This window comes from Aplidium turbinatum, chromosome 4 (genome assembly GCF_918807975.1).
Source record: "Aplidium turbinatum chromosome 4, kaAplTurb1.1, whole genome shotgun sequence".
Taxonomy (NCBI): domain Eukaryota; kingdom Metazoa; phylum Chordata; class Ascidiacea; order Aplousobranchia; family Polyclinidae; genus Aplidium; species Aplidium turbinatum.
In genome coordinates, this window is record NC_137475.1 from 34296113 (window position 1) to 34320546 (window position 24434).

At 36.7% G+C, this 24434-nt stretch overlaps 1 protein-coding gene across 1 annotated transcript; it reads left to right on the forward strand.

Moving 5' to 3' along the window:
- The first annotated feature begins 7631 nt into the window (after nt 1–7631).
- On the forward strand, nt 7632–22271 carry LOC145769091 (uncharacterized). The gene is made up of 7 exons (XM_082580686.1): nt 7632–7779; nt 9319–9484; nt 13855–13978; nt 14428–14725; nt 15416–15564; nt 21078–21231; nt 22006–22271. The coding sequence occupies exons 1-7, from the start codon at nt 7632–7634 to the stop codon at nt 22269–22271; spliced, it is 1305 nt and encodes a 434-aa protein (XP_082436812.1).
- Nucleotides 22272–24434: the final 2163 nt, after the last annotated feature.

Below are 24434 nucleotides of genomic sequence, written 5' to 3' on the forward strand. Positions count from 1 at the left end.
AGATTCTAACAAAATCTAATTCAATACATTTAAAATGCTATTTCCTTGTGTTGCAACATAAATGTAAACTTAAAATGTGGTGAGGGTAATCGTAAAGTGAGTCAGACGTAAAGTGAGTCAGACGTAAACAACTGCAGGTTCAAGCTATGAAAAACCTTCTACTCGCTTCACATGTTGCATTAAATCTTCTTCTGTAACTTGGGTTTGTTATTTTCATTACGCAATTCTATATTCCAAGGAAGTAAGGTTCGGCTTTTAAACAGAACGTTTGTTTTATGATGAACGTGAATGTTGTGTTTTGCCATTACTGCACTTTGCCAGTGTTGCTTATAAATGATGTCGTAGTCGTTAAAAAATTTCCGTCTGTATTTTTTGTTGTTTAGAGTTATTTGAATGTTCACAAAACAAGAGCAACAGTTTTTTGAAAAACTTGCGTTTGGGCATGGTTGAGTAAGTATGCGCTACCATTAAATCTTTCAAATTCGGTTTAAATTTGCAAATCAATTTTTTTAAGCTGTATGCCTTGCGTTGATAATACGCTCAATCAATAGTGTAAGTTTAATTAATTTTAGGCAGAAGTCGAAAATACAAAAAAGAGATAGGCCTACATCAAAACAACTTACAAAAAATCTTGACAAAGCCTTCCTCTGAACACCACACACAACCATCATTATCTTTCTTGTTCTTCTGCCTTGATGGTTGATGGAAATTGAAAAAACTTTATTACGGAAATACAAAATAAACAACAGGGTTTGAGACATTTAATTATTGGGTCTTAAAGGGATACTAACGGAAAAACCTGACTTGGCGATTTTCCACGTTCTTTCTGTTTAACATGCTACCATAAAACGATTTTCAATAAAATTTTGCCCCATTGAGATTAGGCTTGAGCAGCGAAGCGTGCGACTGTACACTGTACAGTCTGCGTCACTAGAGACTAGCAATCAGCTGATCTCGCAATAAATGTTACTGCGGCGATTTGACTGTAGGCTATGTATGTATGTACATCAAAACATCAGATTTCAACATCAAAACATCAGACAGTTTGCTCAAAACATCAGATGTGGTAACGTAGCTTTTGTTATTGCTGTCTTTTGTGACGTATTCTCGAGCAGTGTTTGCACTTTTGGTTATTTTGAAAAAAATGAAAATAAATGAAACATTGGACTTTGGGCCTTGTCAGCGCCACTGAAAACATTTTTTTTTCGGTAATTTTTCTTGAAATGTTTTCTTGAATGTTCAGTTTACGCATTTTAATGCTTAATTCCCGTTTGAAATTTTCATTTAGTAGGCCTTTAAACAAATCTTTAAACTTGTGCTCTAGAAATGTTGCAAAAAACTAAGAATTTACTTTGAAAACGAAGCTTGAATTGAACTTTGAATTTGCTAGTAGTATAAAGAAGCTAATAAGAATGTTTTGTGTCAACACACAACAAACGTGGTCAGAAATTGTAGTCTTTTGGTTGCTACATTAGTTTGTTCTCTCAAACCAAAAAGTAGAACTGACCAGTCTCGTAAGCCCGGCACGTTTTTCTTTCAGGCAGGGTCTCGAAACGAGTGGGTTCAGGTAGAAAAATATTGAATCGGATTCCATGCCTAAATTTAGTAACTTTCCAAATCTGTATACAGGCAGCTTGCCATTGGCAATTAATGTGATTGCTGTCTCCAGGTAGCGATGATGATTCATTTGCAAAACTTAAATTTCGATTCTATTTCTGACTTAGAGTAAAATTTCGGTTTTATGCCGAACAACTTGAGGTTACACCTTTATCATTTTAAGACGTCCTGCATGTTATTATCTGTTGTACGAAAATGTGGGAAGACAAAATTTTTGCTTAATAAAAAGCCAAAAATGTTTTCCCAGTGATCCTGATCATATCATAAATATACTGTTAAAGCTTTTGTAGAGAGTTTGCTTTGTTGAACCATAGAGAAATAAAACAAAGTAACTTCAGCGGGTTTAACATGATGTATTACATACACAAATATAACATAATTAAAAGTAAACTCAAACGTTTTCGACACGTACTTGTGTCCTCATCAGGAATTACATATCTGCATAAAATGAAAATTGTAAGGTAAATTTGACTTTGCACTATAACTGTAACTGTAGGCTATACTAACGACACTCCAGACTGAAAAGCACAAACTATACTGTTGTGGACTATTGAATAAAAACAATGAATCTGTTATTAAGCTTTAGCTCAGTTATTTTCAAGTTTCCAATGGAACCGAAACAATCACATGTCTGTCAAAGTTGCACCAATCATTGAAAGTCACATTCCCAATAACCAGCATCAAGTAAAATGATGGATGCTGCGTTGAAATATGCGTTAAATTGTTTTTTATCAAAGCAAGAAAATTAAAAATAATACTGTACTACAATTTTGTAGTCGATGAATTTTAATGACACTGGACGTATTGCGAGCAAATCGTTTCTACTGTAGGCTATATATTCTTGTTGTAGTAATATGAATTCACCGATAAGATGTCTGCAAACATGAATTAATGACAAAATGCGGATTGCGGACACTAGTAATAAGTTGTATCTACGAAGAGCAGTTGATCAATTGTCACGTGCAATCAATATTTAAACCACAGGCATGTGAAGCCGAGTAACGTAGTCAGTATTTATTTAAGTTTATTATAGCAACATTCACAGAAAAAAAAGAACAAACTACATTAAAACAACTTTCGAACGTTTTCGACATCGGATGAGTTTCACAGTATCAAACCAAGATTTTGGAAGATCTGCAAATAAAATGCAATAATCCACCTACAGACAATTGTATGCTTGTGGCTCGTCTTTCTTGCTCTGTGAATTTTTAAGTTAGTTTTTCGCACCTTGCTTATCAATACATAGGCTACCACATATGTGCTCTGTTTAACGCCGTTTAATGCAGTGACCTTTGAGATTCTCGTGTTTATTGTTTAGTGTTGAGTTTGTCAGAAGCACTGCGCAGTTTTTGTTTTTTCTTGTTGGTAAATTTAATATTTGTCCATTGTAGCCTATTTCGTTTAGATGTAAAATAAAATTACTGTCCGTTATTCCTGAAGAAGACATCACGTGATGTCGAAAACGTTTGTAATTTATTTCAATGTAGGGTGGCGGCTATAGTTTGAACACTTTTCACGTTATTTAGTCTCACAGTCATGTTTGTTTATGAAATAAAGTTGTTTTAGCTTAGTTGCATACCTATAACATTTGTAGATACCTCGCAAAAAAAATCGAAAACTTTTTACAGTTTAGATTTTATACTGAAATACAAAATATTTTTCAAGTGTTTAAACTTACCCCGTGTGAATAGCCATAAGACCATAAGAATAGCCATCACCAACTAGATAACTTCGTGTTATAATGCAGTTTCGCAGTTTAGATCAGAACAAACAGAAAAAGAACAAGGTGTATCGAAAAAACAACGCAAATATTAACAGAAAATCAAGAAAGTTTGGCCACAAGTCGAATTACAGTCTCATATCAATCAAGTGTCTCGTCGCGTGTTTTCACTCAGAATCTGAGGCACAGTTATGGCATACAAAGGCTAGTCTGGGAGGTCTTCTGTGCAGTCTTGGTGTGCCCATTGACGACATCCGCTACACCTTACCCATTCTTCACCAGGACGGCTGTTCGTATACGGCTCGCTGCACACCAGGCAGAACCACATCTCTTCACGTTTGGTTGTTTCCTTTGTTAGATATCCCAGCCTTCTTTTCGAGGGTTTGTTAGTTTTCTTTTTCTTCCTTTTAGCTCTTCTTCAAGTTTTTCTTTTTCCGGTATCTGTCAAGATTGCTGCTCTTCTTTTTCTTGCATTTTGCCTTGTTGGAGCTTTTGGCATAGGCATTATCCCTAAGGGAGAAAAGTCATCAGTCTCCAGAGAACTCCCGGCCACACAAACACTAGTGGATATGCCCCTATCTGTCTTTCTCTTATAGGTTCTCATAATTATTTCAACTAAAACAACCTCAATGTAAATAAGTTAAGAAAAGCAATTCAATAAACAATTAATAACACAAAAACGGTTTAGCAAATTTGATGGGGCAAGTTTAAACACCACGTTTAAACTTGCCCCCACAGCATCCAGTGGACATTTATTTAATTAAATTTCACTACCAAGCTAACCAGCTATCAGTTCAAATGACAGGCCATCTAAAAGTCAGTGAGTAGGTATTTTAAAACTGCAAAGAAGCTTTAAATAACTTTACTGCAGACTGCGTCATAACAGTACAAGCAAAAAATAAAAAGTTTATTTTTACCCCCCCAAAACAGTTTTTACTTTCCGGAAAGTTGCATGATCAATCTCTTTCGACTAAAATCGTTGCTGGTACTCGGTAACTATGCAAGCATAGATGGCGCAACAGAACTTCGATATATTTACTTTCGGAGAGGAGCTATTAGCAGTGTTTAAACTTGCCCCTGTTCAAACTAGCCCCACTCTCCCCTAGGTTTTTTTTCTGTAAATGTTACTCTAATAAACCTAAATTAAAATGTTAAATTTGATTACGTTACTTCGTATGCCTATGGTTCAATAAGACAAACTCTCTTCCGTAGCTCAATAGACGTTTGCCCACAAAATCGGTGGCATAGAAGATGTTGAGATTGTGTTGTGTTGTTTTTAAAATGAAGACTGTTCGTTCAGCGAATATCTCGAGGTTTTTGAACCCAGGCGGCTATTCCCCCATCACAAACTGTGCAATTATGTAACAGGAAGCAATTAGAGCTTCAAATAACATCGGCGGCCTATTTTTTTAATAACTGGACTCTCCTTTCTTAAAAAATAAAATTAGGTATCATCTAAACCAGGGGTGGGAAACCTTTTTAGCATTGCGGGCCACATAAAATGAGAAATAACACAGGTGGGCCACTAAAAATTTCGAAATTTTGTCCAATCTTTCTGGAACATTCTGTCTTCATCACCAATCTTTGTTTTCTTTCCAGAAGCCATTATACAACGTTAAATTTTGCTAATTTGAGAAGTAGGCCACTAACTTTGCAAAACACTTTTCACGAATGGCATAACTGGCAGATTAACAATAACTGGTCACATTGGGACAGCCACATTGTGACGTAGCCTACACATTGTGACGTACACATTGTTGTTACAAATGGCCTTTTATGATGGATTACTAGTCACAGAAGGCCATTTGCAATATACCGAGAATGCAGAGCCTACTCTTTTTTGAGCTGTTGTTTTAATATATTTTGGGTAAAGAAATTTTGACGCGGCCACATGGAACAGTCACGCGGGCCGCATTCGGCCCGCGGGCCGCAAGTTCCCCACCCCTGATCTAAACTTCTAAATTTTTCGAAGTAAGCTACCGTAGGTTGCTGCCTGCTGCAGTCTAATTAGCTTGTATACATTACCGTTACCGATTGGAGAAAAAACATGGTTTCATTAATAAATATGGGAAAGCCTACAGGCAATGGACTCAAGTTATCGCAATTTCATCAGACTCTAATGGTGATGAATATTTTTCTTAATGTATTTGTATTGATTAGCTGTTTGTTCAATCACCACAAACAGCTTACAGTTGTTTCGAAGTAAGGTGGATGCTTCCTTGCATTGCTTTAAAATTTGAAAATCGGTTCACAAAGCTAAGAGGATACACTAACTCCTAATGAGAAAGAAAGCTGCACGTTTGGAAAAACTGCTCGTCCAATCACTATGTAACTTCGCATTTCAATAAAGCCTCTGGTTGTGTGCAGTGACGCATGGTTTGCGACCAAAATTTAGTTTTAAGCTGACGGAAGTTGATGGTTGACTTTGGATGGTCAAATAACTTCAGCAAGTTTTGTTTGCTTTTTAGTCGTAGCTTATTTTGTTTTCAACTTTAAACTGTTCAGAACCACTTTTTTAGTTGAAACTCAGCGAAATTTTTCCAAGAGAGTTTAGTTAGAAGCGAAATTAAGACAAGCTTTGTGTCGAACCAAAATATTTCAAAATATCTTTGCACTGCAAGCCTGACAACGACATATAAAGAAATTTATTTGCTTTTTCCAACTCCCCAAGTCGTGGGTTTTTTTACTGTGCTTTCAGCAATTTGTTACCTTTTGCAAGAAACTGATTTTGATTGCTGTCGCAGTGTTCAAATCTGAATAGCTTATCACTCGATGATAAACGTCGAAAACAAATAGACCTATCTATTGTAGCTTATATCAGGTTTAGAAGTACTGTAGTGATAACTGTAGTTTGTGAAGTATAATTTTTATCAAAATGTTCTCACTGCTATGGTGGCAAGACACTATGGCAACTGTGACCCATCGAAGCTCTATGCTTTTCTCAAGCATGTTTCGATTAAATTACCAAGCTCGTAAGTGATAAGCTTGCATGATATAGGCCTAATTGGAAAAGGAAAACTTTTACAAGTATTGGTCGGGGACTTAGAGAGTAAGTCCCCGGTATTGGTTCATACAAGTTAAGCAAACATTGGTAAATTAAAGATTTTAGACAAACAAGAAACACTTTTAAGTTGTACTGTATGTAAACTGTATGTATGTAAGCTACGTTGCATTAACTTAAAACAAACATTTACATACAGATCCCTTAATACACTCGAAAACAGTGCAATTATGACGAATACCACGGACTACCCAAGCACTAATGTCACGGACTACTCACGCATTAGCACAAGTATTAATTCCATTCAGTTGGTCTGCTAATCTGCTTATATCCGAGCTAAAGTCGATTATAGCGTTGCGCTAAACAAACTACTCAACTCACTTCACGTGACCTTAGAAAAACGCTTATGGTCTTCTTTATTTTCATAAGACGAAACGTTCAGTAAGTTTAATATTGATCTCTTTATTATGGGCAGTCAAACAAACGGAAAGTGAAAGTGCTGTTTTGTACAGGTGTAAGTGAACACACAAACTCAATGTTTTGGTTGCAGTAGAAAAGCTACTTTTATTGAAGGCTCCGCTGCAACAAGGCGACTTTTTTATATCACAAAAAACTTTTAAATTTTACAATTTTCTCTCATTAAATTGGGATGTATTTGTGGCTTTCATTATTATAAGGGCTGCTTGTAGTTTGGTTTTGAATCTTTATCCTCGGACTGACAAAGCCTTGACACGTTATTCCTGGTAGTTTCGCATACTTGTAGAGGTTTTTGATGCAGGGTCTGTTACCGAGATCGGCTGAGTGAAGTTTCCGATTGGTGAAATGCTGTTGCCGGAGAATTATTCCATCCATTAGGTACCGCTGAATGGAAAGCAATCCTGAAATGCGTTGCTCAAGCACACACCCCAAGAGCTAAACCAGCGTCGCTTGATCTTGAATCGGGCGTGCAACCATTGAGCTAATGGGACGGACAATTGTAAAATGTGCTGGCGTTAAATAAAGGGCTTTCGTTGACAAAAGCACAATTTTTATTGACCTCATGATGTAGCCTACAGCTTCTTCAAGTTTCAATTACTTCAAAAATTTCTAAATTATGTTGAGTGTTATTTCCCTAACCCTTACCAATTATTAGCCTACATATCATATCTTTTTCAAAAAGTCACTAATTATAATAAAAAACTTGGAAAAACTGTCATTCCAGTTATCGTGTTTACTTAAAAAGCCACAAATTAGAAAATATTTTTCTGCTGAAATTGGCTTGCCACATTTTGAACAAATCAAAGCATTCCCACAATGAATTTTTCTAGCACAGTATCAATGGAAATATCCAACCACAATCAAAAATTTTGCGGAAAACAGGAAGGCTTTTGTGCAAAGTACAATGACGCTCCTTACTGGATATTCGGAATTGAACTGTTTATAGCAGTTTTGATTATAACAGGTTAGTCAAGCAAGATATTACAAAATTCTTCATTTAGAAAAAGTTAATCAAATAAAAATTGCAGCCGATAATATGTTTGATTATATTGATAAGCGATGTATTATTTGGTAAGTTTAAAGTTCTACTTACTTTCATAAAAAACAGATAAATTTTAGACTTGATACTGCTATTTTGCATTCATCCAATGCAGGAATTTGCACAACAATCTAACCTCTTAGTGTAATGTAGTGTAGGCTACGGTATTTCATTAAGAATTGACTTCGCTATAGTAATAGCATCATCAGCTTATACTCAGATATGGCTACTTTGTCAAGAACCAATCAAAAGCAAATGCGTCTTAATTTTTCTGATCTTGATTTGCCTAACTTTAGACTTTTCTCTTTCTTCTTATTTGGCTGGTGCATAAGTCATTCCTGGTAGTTAACACGTGAAACAGTTTTTTTGGACGGAATTCAACTGATGTAGCAATTAAAGTCTATAACAACTGCTTTAATTGTTTTCCAAGTAATTGCTTGTGGCCTGAGTGTCTTATTAGATTCTATCACTTTTTAAAATTTATTTGGCGTGTCAAAAATGCAAATCCAAAATGTGGCTCACCATAGGCTGCTAACGTTTTCAGTTTCTTGCATTTGAAGCGTAGCCTAATTGTCTAAGTCAGACATGTGCAATGTGCATTGTGCAACCGTGTGGCCCGCCATGTTGTTCTGCGCGGCCCTCGTGATGCTCAGCATAATACTGAAGTGACTATTGTATACTGTTGATACTAGTAACATCCTTATCTAGGGTTCATACTGAAAGTTCGTACATTTACCGTCCCTACTTTGCGTCACTACATTTACCACTCCATTCATACGCTATACGTTACTACTTACATTTTTAACGGCCAGTTTTTTTGCAATTTAGGTAATTTTAGTTGTTTAATTATTCAAATTTAGTTGTCAAATAAAATGTTGGTTGTTAAATCGTTGTTGTTAAAAAGAATTGGAAGTTGGAACAAATGATTGGCATTTCACTTCTCAAAGTGTAAACCTAACATCGCATTTCTGTTGTGCGCTGCGTTATTCTTAAACGACTTATGTAGGGTCAGTTAGTTTCGGTCTGAACAGAAATATTGATATAGTTTTATACACTAAATAAGAAATATTTTTTGTCGAAACAGGCCCATCAGTATCTGCCAACTAGCAAAGTCCGTCCTTTTTACTTTGATTCAACGTCTGCATGCGTTGAATCCATATAAAAAGGGTGGATATTGAGAGCTGGAATTCGATCTTGGAAAGAAAACAACTTGCTAATTGTGGAATAGTAGCCTTTATGTTAAAACTTCTAAAAAAGCGTCATAGGCCACTTGAGGTAAGTGCTAAACCCAAAGCCAAACTTTCGTATTCAAAACCAAAGCTATTAAAATGCGGTTTTGCAGAGTTTAGGAAAAATAACAGTAAAAAATCAGGATGCTGAATCGATTTTCGGCTTTTTTGCTGCAAAACTTTGTCCTGCTGTTTGCATAAGCTACGTTTGTTAAACTCTTTATTTATTTTCCAGAAAACGCCATTATTCTCTCAGCGATTTTAAGGAATTGGAAGACTTTATTGAGACAACACAATTTGTATAGATACGTGTTTTCCCTTGTCTTTGCCGACCTTTTCAATGGATTAACTCTCTTTATTTACTCCTTGTTTTGGATTGTCATCATGTTAGCAGATCAAAAGTAAGTTCTGTTGGTTGCTACATTTGCATCAGATGCACTTCATTACTCTTTTTTGTCTTTGATTTCAAGGCACATTCTAACATACTGTAGTGATAGAGAAGACAATATAAAAAAAATCGTTTTTGACAAGTATTTTAAGAATGGTAATTTTCAAAGTTGTTTGATTTTATGTACAGTATAATGGCATAAAATTTTTGTATTTCAAAAAAATATTTATTTTTGAGTCGTCGTAAATCACTCCTATTCCTCTTTAAACAAATAGCCGGTCCTTACGGTCCAATTCAATGAATTAACATCACAATCTCATTGAATTAGGTTTAAAATACTTGTAATAGTCAGTGTTTTCTGTAAGAAAATTGTACACTGCGTAAACTATTTTTTTTAATGCCCATTACGATTTCAAGGCTAAGTTCGCAGAGTGACGAGGGAAGTTTTTTAATTCTAAATTTATAGCGTTTCAAATGTGCTGGAATAAAATTTTGCTGCGCAAGAAACTCAGTGTTGCTGCACAATTGCGTGGTTGATTGATTGATTGAACCTTTATTCTCGGACTGGGAAAGCTTCTTGCAAAGCTTAATCCTGGCAGTTTAGCATACTTGTGGAGGCTTTGAATCATTGACGCAAGCCCGGTCACCGAGATTGACAGAGTGAAGTTTCCGATTGTTGAAGTGTTGTTGCCGGGGAATTATTCCACCCATTGGATGCCGCTGAATGGAGAGCAGTCCCGTGCGTTGCTCAAGCGCACATCCCGAGAGTCGAACCAGCGCCGCTTGATCTTGAAGCTTCTTCGTTCCAGAAGTCACGCGCTATCCAACTGAGCTATCCGGGCGGACAAGATGTTTAACTTAAAGGCAATATTGCTTGGAGTAGGATACTTAAATAAAATTGCCCAATGCTCAAGGATTGAACTGAGTAAAAATCAATTCCGGTTTCAAAGAGCATGAAGCAAGAATGACAAACGCACGATCAGTAGCAGCACAACATGTTTTATGACTCGTTCAGCTCTCAAAAAATGGAGGTAGACGACTTTTTGTCACTTTATCACAGTATCGTGTGAACGCCGTGTTTAAAAGCTAAAAAATAATTGAAATCATGGTCTGATGACAAAAAACGTAAATTCCATTTCTGGCAAGGCATGGAATTGTTCTCAGGTTTTTCAGGTTTACCAACAATCGCTAGTTATTTCTGTAACGTTATATTTTAGGCATATCCTAATTATGACGATATGAAATATAAGGGACATTTTTTCCCAGGGGAGAACTATTTTATATTGATCGTCCGCAAATCAGGATACGAATACATTCAGACTAGAGAGTTGAATTCACCTACACTTTGATAGTATTTCCAAACATTTAGCTAATGAAATTATTGTCACATTTCGATTGCAAGGTAAAATTACAGTCCTACATTTCATTAACACATCAACCTCACAGCAATAATGTGAACAGTTTTTTAAAAGCACTAATAAAGTCCAAAGTGTGACTGGTAGGCGCTGCCGCACGATATAATGTAAAGCCTGACACCTGTGATGATGGAGGAATTCGGACTGGCTGTATATTTTAAAGCCTCTCTTCTTGCATGGTGATACGTGTTTCCTCCAGTTTCTTCATGTTTCCTCCATCTACGGTGACCACTTTTTGGATGTTCACTTTTTTCAGTCGGCTTCAAACACACGCTAGGTATGCAGTTTGCTCAATGACTGTTCAGATCCTATCAACATATACTGATGTGATATGATATAAAGAGTCATTCTGCAAATCAAGCATGTGTTTGATACTTTCTAAAAAAAGTGAACATCCAAAAAAGGCCACCGTACGCCACTGGTTTTCTCATACTTACAGACCGCCTCAGAAACAGTGTGTTTCCAAGATTCTTTGAGCAAGATTGGTTCATCGTCAAGTTTCTGGGGAATCATAACTTTAGTAACCTTTTAGAGAATCGTTGAAGCGCTTCGTGCAGCATTAACATTACCGTGGCCTGTGGAGAGCTCTCCGAATAAAATGATCTTGGGGTGTCCACAGTAGTTATGACTGTCCTTCCTGGAGACATTGCTGACTCAACGGAGTGGTCATTTTAACAAAACCTCTTCAATTCAGGCAATAGATGCCTTTTTGAGGACTTTAGTGTCTGGAACTTGCTTGCTCTAGCGTACGTGATGCACAACAAGCTTGTTTAACGCCATTTGATACATTAAAAGGTTCAGATACAATAGGTCATTGCCATGCTATACTTTGTCATGTCGTTTTATGTGCAGTTGCATAATTAAATTTTTGAATCAGCTTCCTAAACGATCTAAGATATCCCAGTGTTAGGTTCTCCTCATTCCTCACTATGTCGAAAGCTTGGGTGAGGCTCAAAAAATGATAAAGAGTCACGTCCTTATTGTAGCCTATTCCTTACATTTCTCTTGTAGCTGACGAAAAACATTACTACTATGTCAATGGTGCTTCTGTTTGCTCTAAACCCAAACTGTAACTCTGAGAAATAAGCTACTTTTTAACTATGGAATCACCTTGACTTTGATGCGTTGATTAATTAATTATTAGTGGTCATGTGTTTGTGCTATTTCGGATTTTCCTTTTTTTTAATTTAATGACTTTTTTTTATTTATAATTCTGAATGACGTATTTTTAACTTTGATTTAGCCAAACCTAAAAATAAAGAGTATATGTTTTACCGGCACGCCGTGCCGGCAATAATTCTTTTACAGGAACAACATTCCAGACAGTTTCGGCTTACTTTCACCACTGCACCATCAAAGTAAAGGATGCAGATAATTAATCTTTAACGTAACCTCAAGCAAAAAAATTATCGAACTTTTAGTAACCAACTAATCCAACCATCAAGAACAATATATACTAATTTTCGTGAGATTAGTTTGTGTGCATTTAACTTTATTTATCCATCTCCACTTTTTGGCTTATTGAGCTGTTCTGTTTTTTTTATGTTAGCTTGTGTTCAGCCAGCAAATCCGCACGTTTGAAAAAAGAAAGATTTGAAAAACAGAAAAATTACCGATTGAAAACGACAGAAATCAAACTCCTGATACAGACATCTAGTCTGGAGTGATCACTAATCCGTGGATACAGAAGTTCAATTGAACAGATTTTTTTGCAACAACGTCTCTTCATCAACAGTTGAATGTGGCGAGCAAAGCATCGAAACGTCTTGTAATAATGCTTTTTATGGCTTGAAGACAGATCTGCAGGTGGTTGATAATGATATTATTTTTTGGGGATGCTATTCAAGTGGGCAATAACATAGGCCGTTGCATTATCCATTTGTCTAATAAATTAATCCAATAAAAGATAATAAATAGCCGTGCTCAAACAAACAATTCGGTCGCTGACCTGTTCGGGATTATACAGATTACTATAAAGACTATGACAAAGCCTTGAAATTCTAAACCACTCTCCTGGGATTATGTTGATTACTTTTCGCAACCATTGAGCTTTTTAAAATATTTTACTTCTTTAAAAGCAATCACACAATAAGCATTAGGCGAGAGGTTACTAGGCCTATAGGCCTACCTGTCTCCTTGGGATTACCTTATTGATTTGGCAAGTTTCTGGTCTGTTATTGGTGTTTTGACTTATTTTACAATCAATGATAGCCGAAAACATTTTTTGTTCTTAGTTTGAGATTTAGTTTTTATTCAAACTTGAAATTTATTCTAAGAGTTTTGTCAAATTGATTTAAGTCAAACTGATTCATGTTGGCGTTTTTCCAGTCAATTTCGAATTCGACTCTGTTTTGTATTCTTTCTTTTGACTTCCACTCAGGTCAACAACCAGCTTGAAGTCAATCGTTAGAGTCAATTATAAGACCTATAGACTTCTAGTGGTCTAAATTTAATAATTCATTTGTAGTTGGCGTCTAAATCTTGTGGAACAAAAACGGCAAGGAAATGTTGCTATAAAACGACAAACATCTTAACAAAAAAAATTACAAGTTTAAGTTTTTAAATTCAATTTATTCATTTTAGTTTTTTTGTTAGATCAAAGTTGGTGATTTTCGATCGAACTTCTTAAGGTTTCAAGTTTGTGTTAACCCTTATCAATGGCCTTGTGTTATCAAAGGGTTTACCCCCTATAAAAAATATTAAGAAGCAATTAGCAAGATCCACTGCAGTAGGAAACATTTTCAAAACAACATTCTATCTATGTTTTGAGCCATTGCTTTAATGGTAAATTTTTTTTCTTCCCCCCCCCCCCAAACCCTGTCTTGGGCTACTCCAGTTAGGTTTCATAAGTTAGTATTCCACTGCTATGACGTCAGAAGTTAATGGATGTCGCCTTAAAAAGATCAAAATACTACTTTCCATGTATTTCATCACAAACATAGCAAGAAGAAGAAAGATGATGTCTTCATTTGATATTTTTTAGAAACAATCTTCAAGGCGAAAACTTCTCAGAAGTTCTTAGAAATCTGATCACCGGCGTCCTTCACGGACTAACTTTTGCCTCACTCACAAGTGCAGCTCTTCTCAATCTGGTTCGTCTCATGACCATTTTAAGCTCAGATTGTATGCGACTTACGTCAAATTGCCCGTGTCTGTGTACTATGTTGTAGCGGCTGTAGCCAACTATAGATTATTCTTAAACATTTTATTTTAGTACTTATTCGTAGTATAGATACATATAATATTGCATTTTATTAGAAGTTTAGCTTAACAAAATACAATACTACCTTGTGACGTTTTGTCATTAGTAGCCTAACACTTGTATCGCATGCAATCTCTTCTGCGTCCCTGCCTATTAGTTTGCTAGTTATACGTGTTCTTGTTTTCATAAAGACTACAGTATAATGAAAGGCCAAGAAAGTAGAACTAAATTTAATCAGAAAACGCTTTAACGCTGTTACCTTAGTGATTATCTTTGTCATATCTAGTAAAAGATGATGGAGGAATACATGCACCTCAACTGTTAACGAACTGTTTTCAGGTACTGAGGCTAACCACAACGAGGGCTTTAGCCAGAGCAGCTGCAATCCAACCTCAAAAACAGTTTTGTCTCAAACGTATTTCATGGGTTAGAAGTCCGCGAATTTCTGTTGTAATAATTGGGTTAATGTGGACCGTGACAACTGCGTTCATAATTATTCCGCTTGTCCACCATTGCCACGCAGAAGTGTGCCATTGCTTCAACCTGAAAAATTCAACAGCACGATATTTTACAGAGGAGGACAAATCAACAGCATCAAATTTTACAAAAGAAGATAATGAAAGAGTAATGGCTAAAGGTACTGTAACAGTGTTTTTGTTCATTAGCGGACCACATGTCAATGTCATGCAATGCATGTTGTGCAAGGCTGCATCAACCAAGCTGGTGCAGCCTGGTATTTTTTGCAACAATTTTTTCGTATTCATATTTTTATAATTGAAGCAGAAAATAGAAACAGAAATAGCATTTTCTATTTCTGCTATTTGAAGCAGAAATAGAAACACAGCTCTCTAAAGCTGCAATGAAAATGCTTCTTGGCTACAAGAATCAACTGTATCGCGAAATTTCGAAATATTTCTGGGTTTTTTTCAAAAATTCTATTTTGATTTCGTTTAAAAAAAAAGAAAAGCATTTCTATTTCGAGTTCATAATAAAACATCACACGTATGTCCTGCTTGTATTAAGATTTGCTAATTATCCAGATTTATGGAAGTACAGTAAAAAATTTCGAATACAGTACATCTTGTTTTGAATTAAATTTCTTTGTGAAAAAATTTTTGACACAAAAATTAATTTCAAACAATTACACAAAGTTCAATCATATAAAATATAAAAGTTAATGTACACTTATTTGATTTCCAAAATGAAACGTTTACATACCTTTACAAACGCTAAATGAATGTGAGATAAAGGTTGAAACAGAACATCTATAATTACAGTTCAATTGTGGTTAAGCAGCTAAGCTTATAGATTCAAATTTCGATTGCAGATGATCCGACACTGTATGATTGTTCCATTTTGCGTACCCCAAGCAAAAGATCCTACTTAGTCGTGTTGAATTCTTTCATTACTTTTTCATGGTCCGTCATGTTGATATGCAATGTGTTAACTATATGCATTAAAACTGAAGTGCGAAGGGTAAGTTCTCAGTTTATTTTTTCATCTTTTGATGCGATTTTTTTTCTTGGTCTTTTTTGTAAATCATAAAATTGTATGTTTGGATAGCCTGTAGCATTATAAGCAACACATGCTTGTGATGCAGTAGAAGCCGGTGATTGAGATGATCATTCATTTTAAAAAAAATGGTCCAGAAACATTAAACTTTACGCATGCTCATTGACAGCAAGCCGTGCTTAACATGAACAGTTTATACAACCCTGTCATTGCAGGTGACCCAAGTTACAAATTACAATTTCATGTCCGCCCGATTGGCTTAACTTACGCGGCGCTGGTTCGACTCTCGGGGTGTGCGCTTGAGCAACGCATTCTAAAAACTGCTCTCTATTCAGCAGCACCTAATGGATGAAATAATTCTCCGGCAACAACATTTCACCAATCGAAAACTTCACTCTGTCAATCTCGGTAACCGGCCCTGCGTCAAAAGCCTCTACATTCTACAAGTATGCGAAACTACCAGAAATAATCTATCAAGGCTTTGTCAATGCGAGGATAAAGATTCAAAACCATTCAACCATTCCATACAACTCATGTTTGATGATTCAATATCTGTATGACGTATGTTATTGACGTCATGGTCAAAAGTTAGTGACAAAAATATGCGTTAAGCAGCAAAGCTGAAAATAAATCTGATTCATCAATACGTATCCTGTCATTGTGGTCTGAAACTATGGACAGGACTGCTGCGGCAGAATAGGATTATTCTTCATAGAAAAAGGTTGAAAACGAAAGATTTTTAGAACTCCAGTTTAGCTATTCGAACTTCGAAGGTACTTGCTCGGAGGAGAGTTTGCGTTATAAGATGTTCTTAAAATTTATTTTAGTTCATGGGTAAACCTATATGCTTGTCTTTTAAATTTGTCCAACAGTTTGCAAACTTTCACAAACTTATGTTAAATGTGAATTTCTGTTACCTCACTAAAGCAAAAATTTTGAATTGGCTATTTTTCATCATTTTGTTAGACAGCATTTAAAATCGAAACTTTTGCGGCTCCCGATAATAATATTTCATCACTCTGCGATCGGCGATAGTAAAGAGGTTTCCCATTCCTGCCCCACACAGACAAATGTTTAGCCTGCTTGATTTTGGTATCTTAAAAATAAAAACTTTTCAGAAACGCCTTTGGAACGTTGAAATTAGCATCGCCATGCTACAAACGCAAACATATAGTATAGTGTTTCTCAACCTTTTTTGGCCCAACGCCCCCTTCATGAACTGGAAAAATTTTACCGCCCCCCAACAATAACGATTAATTACGAAAATCGAATATAAAACAATAAATACTATTAATACTACAAAAAGTGCTCAATGCCAAGCAAAAAGCCAAGCAGAGCGAGTTACATCCAATATAGGTTATTACCAGTCTCTGAAACCCTTACAGCCTGTTTTACCCTAAAAGATGGATCACCAGAAGGTCCTTATTCAAATAAAATTATATTTCTATTAGAATATAAGGACCTTCTGATGATCCCACTGTTAGGGTGAAACAGGCTGTAAGGGTTTTAGAAACTAATAACTATATTTGATGAAAAGCAAATATATATTTGCGAGCATGAAAACAGTAGGCAATAGGCCTAGTGGTAGTCAGTGTGAACCTTGGGCTTGGTGAGAAAGTGCCAGTTTCTTCACATCCGGTGTAAAGCCAGTGAGAAACATTCGAAGATCACCTCATGGATATGTCAAATGGGTTTCGCTGTTTGGTATGTAGCAGAACAACACAGCTGAATCCCTTTTCCACCAGGTATGCGGTAGGAAATGCTACCACGAAGATACGAGCTCTTTAACGAAATCGTTAAGCTGGGGGGTAGATGGGGTTAAAGAATGCCTCCTAATAATCAAAACGCCCCCCTTAAGCCGAGGTAATCATACCGCCCCTCTAAAAAATCAAAACGCCCCCTGGGGGGCGGTACCGCCCCCGTTGAGAACCACTGATATAGTAGATGAAAATCTGTGTGATTAAAATCGATACTTTTGATTGGCACAGTGTAGCCTACCATTTTGTTGATCGAAGTTATTTATCGCTTAGTGGAAGTCAATAAAAAGTTAGGTTGGAATATAAAATATTTGGCCTTTACATATATCATCAGCTGCCTTTCAGATAGCCTAGGTCAGAATTTATGCCATTGAAAATGTTACCTTTTCCTCTACAAATTTTACAATTTCATTCAGTTTGAAGATGAGACAACCGCTTCTTTCCAACAATATTCAACAAAACATTTAATTTATGTGCTTTACATAAATTACATTGTATCGCCAAAGTATGAATCACGTGGCCACTTAGGCTAACATGGCATAGAGAAGTGGTTTCCAACTTTTAAATTAATTTAAGGGTTATTTGGATTGAAATCATTTTACGACATTGGCATGGATTTAAGTTTGAGTTTTCAGGCTTGGGCCTGCTTTAGACCTAAAATATAGGACCTGCTTGTAAATCTGGTCTGATAAGTCAGTATGTTTGACTGGGTCGGTCTTGGCAACACCAGCGAAATCCTGTAGGGAAAACCGAAAAATCTGCTGTGAAACAGGTTTGGCAGACGTAAACATCGTCGTGTCAGACAGGCGGTAAGGTATTGTGCAGGCAGGGCCTCCAAGAGCCCTGCCGGGCCCCGGTGCAGATGTTGCTGCCGGGCCCCCCAGCGCGACATGTCGCGTGATATCTCACCAATCACAAGCAAAATTTGCAGTGCGCGTTCTTACAAAGGATAAATTAGGTTAAAGTATTAACACTCCGTTATTTCAGAAACAATGCACTATTGTAAATATAACTTTAAATTCACAGATACACACTAGTTATACACAAAGATAAAATGCTCTAAAATGCTAAAACACTACATAGTGTAAATATAGCCTCAATAGCGTTGTCAGATATGGAATTCTGCCCTAATTTGAGGAAAAGTTTATAGCTGTTGAAAACAAAAACTTGTATTTTGGATATTTTTTTTAGTCCTGGGCAAAGATCAAAACCCTAACCTTTCCTAACTCTAACCGTTCCTAACTCTGGCAACACCTGATTGTAACCATGGCAACAAGTGGGTAAAATCAGCCATTTCGAAAATAAAAATTGCAATACTATCCGACATGTCTGACATAGCATTGCCAGGCCCGGATTTAGGGGGGGGCAGAGGGGGCAGTTGCCCCGGGCCCCCCGACTTTTGAAGGGCCCCCCTATGTGGAAAAAAATGTGATTTTGTGTTATTTTTTTCCTTTTGACCTTTAAAGTTTCTGCAAAATGCTATGCAATACTGGACTGATGCTACTGTAGACGTAGAGATAGTTTTTCGCGCCGAAGGCGCGAAAAATTTTTTTGCACGGGGGCCCCCCAATCTTAAAGTGCCCCGGGCCCCCCATCAGCTAAATCCGGCCCTGAGCATTGCATATGTGTGCTTACAGCTTTACATTAACATACAATACCATTTCTGACCTTGAAATCTGCAGAGACTAGGGCAGCAAACTTAGGATGAATGCATTGCTATTGTTCATGACATTAAGAAATACCAACTTCAATATACGAAATACCAACTTCATATAAGAAATACCAACTTCAAAATATTAAAAAATTGTTATGCAAAATTGACCTTAACACGCAAATTTAAACAATTTATTGGCCCCCTGAACGCAAAAAAAATGAAAATATTGTTGTTCTAAAAAAGGGCATACCCATGAGGGGGCCCATTCAAAATAAAAAATTAATATTCATATAAAAACAATATTTTATGCAAAATCGACCTGAGCACGCAAATTTAAACATTTTGTCGGGCCCCCTAAACTAAAAAAATTGAAAATTCTGTAATTTTAAAAAAGAGCATAGCCTAGGCTACCCATAAGGGGGCCCCATTCGACATACGGAACTAATATAAAAACAATATTTTATGCAAAATCGTTGAAATTAATCTTTTTATCGCGTGAATTTAGACATTTTATCGGGTCCCCTTGAACTCACCTGGCCCCGGTGCAATGCACCGGTTGTCCCTCCCCTCTTGAGGGCTCTGTGTGCAGGTACGCCACTTGCACGCGGTAAATCGAAGAGCATTTTACAGAACAATTCAAATATGAACTGTTGCGTTATTCTGATATTTGTGTCGTCCACCTGACATTAATATGCTCAATTCACATGGGAGATTGACAATAGAGCATTTCTGCAGGCCCGCTGAAAGCTACTGTTTAATTAGTTTACTTTAAAAACTATATTCAAATAAATGAATTCGGTCGCTGAATCAGCAAAAATTGAGTGGCATCAAACTACTGCAGTTAAAATAATAATAATGTTATGGTTTTATTTATTTTCGCTTTATAACAAATAAGGTTTTCTAACGACAGGGCTTATTTTTAATTTTATATTAGAAATACGATGTCATCACATTAATACTTAATTTATTCTCATTGCGTTATGCAAGAAAGGACACAATCGGTACTGTTTTTAAAGTCTTCAGTTTAACCCGACCTGGAATCGACCTCAGATCTATTAGCTCTAAGACGATAACCGCTCAACCACTGAGCTGGTTGTAGTTGAAATAAACAAAAACTCTATAGAATCGGAGTTTTGTAAACGCACAACACGTCTTTTGACAACGTTTGAAGCACTTCAGTTTTATTATTACTGAAACCTCTGTGCATGACAACCTAGCTGCCAAAAGTTTCCGTTTGAATATCGTTTCAGCGCATGCGACGTTGAATCGACGTTAAAGTGGCAATTTTTCTGACTCGAATATTGGCTATCGCACACACGAAGTATTGCAGTAAGACGGCTTTGATTGTAGCCCTTACATTTAGGCTACTGTTCTATTTTTCAAGTTTTCTGCTCGAATACTTTCATTTAAAGCGTGTGAGTGAAACTAATTGCTCAAGTTTTGAAGAGGAAGACATTTAGCGGCTATAAAAAAATACAGAAACACTTAAATGTCTGTTCTTCAATTTGTAAATAAAAATAGAGTAATCTGCTTTGAGAGCATGATTGTGTTTCTGTGCCAGAATATTTAATACAAAGCGTAATTTAAAAATTAATTCGGTTTAAAAGGTTATAACTATGTAAAAAAGAAATTGTCGAAATAAGATTTAATTGTAAGTATTCAGTAGCTACGTATAGTTGCAAAATTTTTTAAAGCTTTTATTGAATTCCTTACTACACAATCAGAAATCCAAAATAATAGGCATTCGATTCATTCTATGATAAGAGCAACAGATCGGCAAAAATAGTTATTTCTGTCTTATTTAACTATGGCTTTTGACGGAAATACATCAGTGAATATGAAATCGCTCAAATATGATGGCGCAAGCATTGTCAAATTGCCATTTTAAAGAAAGTATTGAAAAGCAGTCTGCAAAAAACTAAAGTGACAAACACCCAAATAGAAACAATCGAAACCGATAAAGCTGCAGAAACTTCTGGCGCAAACAATGACTTTGTATTTATTATCAACGTATTTTGCATAATGTAACAGTTTTGTCATTCATAACATCATATCATTGCTTTCAGAGCACTGCTAATGTTGATGGGGCCAACAATCTGACATTGCACCACAGCTTCGGAATCACTCGGGATTCTTCGTCATTTTTCGCTTTTGTTATAACAACAAGTTTGACGATATCGACAATACCAATGGTTATTTTCACGTTTATCACTGAAGCAGGTGATTCTGCAATATACAATGAACGTCAATGATGCGACTATCGCTATAATCCAATGGCCTTAGTTCCTCTGTATAGGATGGTCGTATTACTCAAGCCCAAAATTGTGTAGATAAAACTTAACTTAGAAAATCAGCAATGAGTGTTATAAGGAACCTTTAGCCTATGCTGTGAATTGTGCGGTCTGAATCGCTTTATTTTGTCATTCATAGATATTAGCATAGCAAGCTCACTTATAGCAAAGTCTCTAAATTGAGTCTGTCTCCATTATACAATCATTTTGGAGTGGTGGATTGATCGTGAAAAAATTATCTTCAAATCGAAAAAAGGTCTCCTCGCAAGCTAAAGTTTGGCAGTTTCGCTTACCAAAAGAGACTTTTTAACCGATGGTAGAGACACCATCACTAAGTATGACTGTTTGAAATTTCCACTTGGCGTTAACGTGTTTTTTGCCTTGAAATACTCCATGAATGCTCCAAATTACTCCATGTATCAAGTTGAAATTAAATGGTAAGTTGTCCTTAAAATCAGTTGTGCAGATAGGTGGAAAGTTGAACCATTGTTTATTCGGACAGGATTTATCGGATCGATATCCACGAGACATCCACTAATTATCGGATAACAAATGAGAAAGTTTGGACGACACTTCACTTAGTATAGGCTAATAACTAATTGTTTTAAGTCCACATTTTAACTGAAAGTGACCATATGGTCCAGTTTTTACTTTTACCAAATCTTGATTTTCCTTACGCTTTTCTCACACAAGATTCTTTCAGGTACACCGTATGAAAGAATAAACTTCGGCAGGATGATTTCTCCGACGGCAGTGAAATTCATTGAAATGACAACCTACTTTTCTAGCGCTATCAACCCCTTCATCTATACAGCCATGTTAAGCAGGCTGCGTAGCGACGTCTCACGGATACTTGGGTGGCAGAAAATCACAAGGATCCAAAAAAGTAAAAGGCAGAGGGCTTCGTTGAAACCTGGATTGAAACACGACATACGTAATGATGAAAAGAAACATGAAAATTTGGCGTAAAAGTTTTGACACAACAGATGAAAATTTTTACATAAGCGTATATTTATGCCAGTCTATAGACCGTTAAACGCAATCCAGTTAGTTTGTAAACCATATTTTCACAATGTTGCATTGTTGATAAAAATGGTTTTGATTTGATAGAGGCTATTGAAAAATAGCGAGAGGCCCGAGTGTAGTAAACATAGGCTACACTTTTATTGGTGAACAACTTGTAGGCTATTTAGACTTTATTTTTAATCAATTATAGTAACGTACCAGTTGCCTATTTCTTAAAATGACTGCAATTTTTACTTTACTTTATGGATTTTATTTTCTATTTAAACCTATTGCTAGGCAGGCCTAGCCTAAACTTAAATTAAGTTTGAGAGTCAGGTGACCTTTTTCAGAACAAATTGTAACGATACAACTTCAAAATTCATTGCTCGAGTTGATGTTTTAAACCAGGGGTCGGTAACCTTTTTCTAACAGCGGGCCAAAACCAAACTTTATCCTAGTCTTTATATGGTCTTAGCGGGCCGTAGCCTACTAATATCAGTTTTGATAGATTGACTTGAGACATGACTTCAAGACATTAGAGCAATATATTCAGAATAACGACTCCTGTAATAAGAATCATCCTTTAGAACAGGGGTGGGGAACCTGCGGCCCGCGGGCCGAATGCGGCCCGCGTGACTGTTCCATGTGGCCCGCGTCAAAATTTCTTTACCCAAAATATATTAAAACAACAGCTCAAAAAAGAGTAGGCTCTGCATTCTCGGTATATTGCAAATGGCCTTCTGTGACTAGTAATCCATCATAAAAGGCCATTTGTAACAACAATGTGTACGTCACAATGTGTAGGCTACGTCACAATGTGGCCGTCCCAATGTGACCAGTTATTGTTAATCGGCCAGTTATGCCATTTGTGAAAAGTGTTTTGCAAAGTTAGTGGCCTACTTCTCAAATTAGCAAAATTTAACGTTGTATAATGGCTTCTGGAAAGAAAAGAAAGATTGGTGATGAAGACAGAATGTTCCAGAAAGATTGAACAAAATTTCGAAATTTTTAGTGGCCCACCTGTGTTATTTCTCATTTTATGTGGCCCGCAATGCTAAAAAGGTTCCCCACCCCTGCTTTAGAATAACGAATCCCTGGATAGGAGTCAGCTGAACAAATTCTTCAACAATAAAATCTTTGTTTACTTAATGCATAAATACTGCCTGGAGAAAAAGAACTGGGGAAGGCACGGAAATTTTTGAAAAAAATAGGATACAAAAAGCCCAAGAAAAACGAAACATTAGAAAAGAAAAGCTAAAACTACCACGGCCCCACCCTCCATACAATATGTGCCTTTTGCCCACGTCTTTTCCATCATAGACTGAGCCTCCAAAAGCCTCATACGACATCACCATCCAAAACCAAATTCGATTTGAAGACAAACCAATGCTCGGACACGAGCTGGAGCCGACGACGAAGACGACGACTGCCTGCTGAGCTGTATCTGTGCTCTCATCTATCGTTATTGAAAACAACCCTAAATCTTCAAGGATCTTTTTTGATAGATTTTATGTGTTTTGTGATTTTATGTTTTTTAGATTTTATGTGCTAGAAGGGTCACAATTGGACGGTAGCCTCTTATAACATGTTCTGATTGGTTGGCGGTATCATTGGGGTCTGGCAGAATTTCTTCATGTTAAAGTGACTTCCTGCCATAATACTTAATGAAAAAGTACTTTCTTTTTTATTCGATTGTAGGTATAGGCTACCACTAGCTACCCAGTAAACATTGATTGTTGGGGCAACATTGGCAAGAAGTTGGCCGCAACATTGGCAAGATGCAGACGCCAACGCTGGCAAGATGTTTTATGCACCATTTGGATGCATCTGACCAGCGTTGGCCTCTGCATCTTGCCACCGTTGGCTTCCGCATCTTGCCAACATTGGATTATGCATCTTGCCAACGCTGGCTTCTGCATCTTGCCAACGTTGGCTTCTGCATCTTTCCAACGTTGGCAAAATGTTTTATGCACCATTTGGATGCATCTGGCCAGCGTTGGCGTCTGCATCTTGCCACCGTTGGTTTCTGCATCTTGCCAACATTGGATTATGCATCTTGCCAACGCTGGCTTCTGCATCTTGCCAACGTTGGCTTCTGCATCTTGCCAACGTTGGCAAAATGTTTTA

Bases quoted from the DNA above. Each gene is read 5' to 3' on its own strand.
- LOC145769091 (XM_082580686.1), top strand. From the start codon at position 7,632: ATGAATTTTTCTAGCACAGTATCAATGGAAATATCCAACCACAATCAA. The intron at 14,726-15,415 runs GTACTGTAACAG...TTTCGATTGCAG, and splicing joins TGAAAGAGTAATGGCTAAAG to ATGATCCGACACTGTATGAT. The intron at 21,232-22,005 runs GTGATTCTGCAA...AGATTCTTTCAG, and splicing joins CACGTTTATCACTGAAGCAG to GTACACCGTATGAAAGAATA.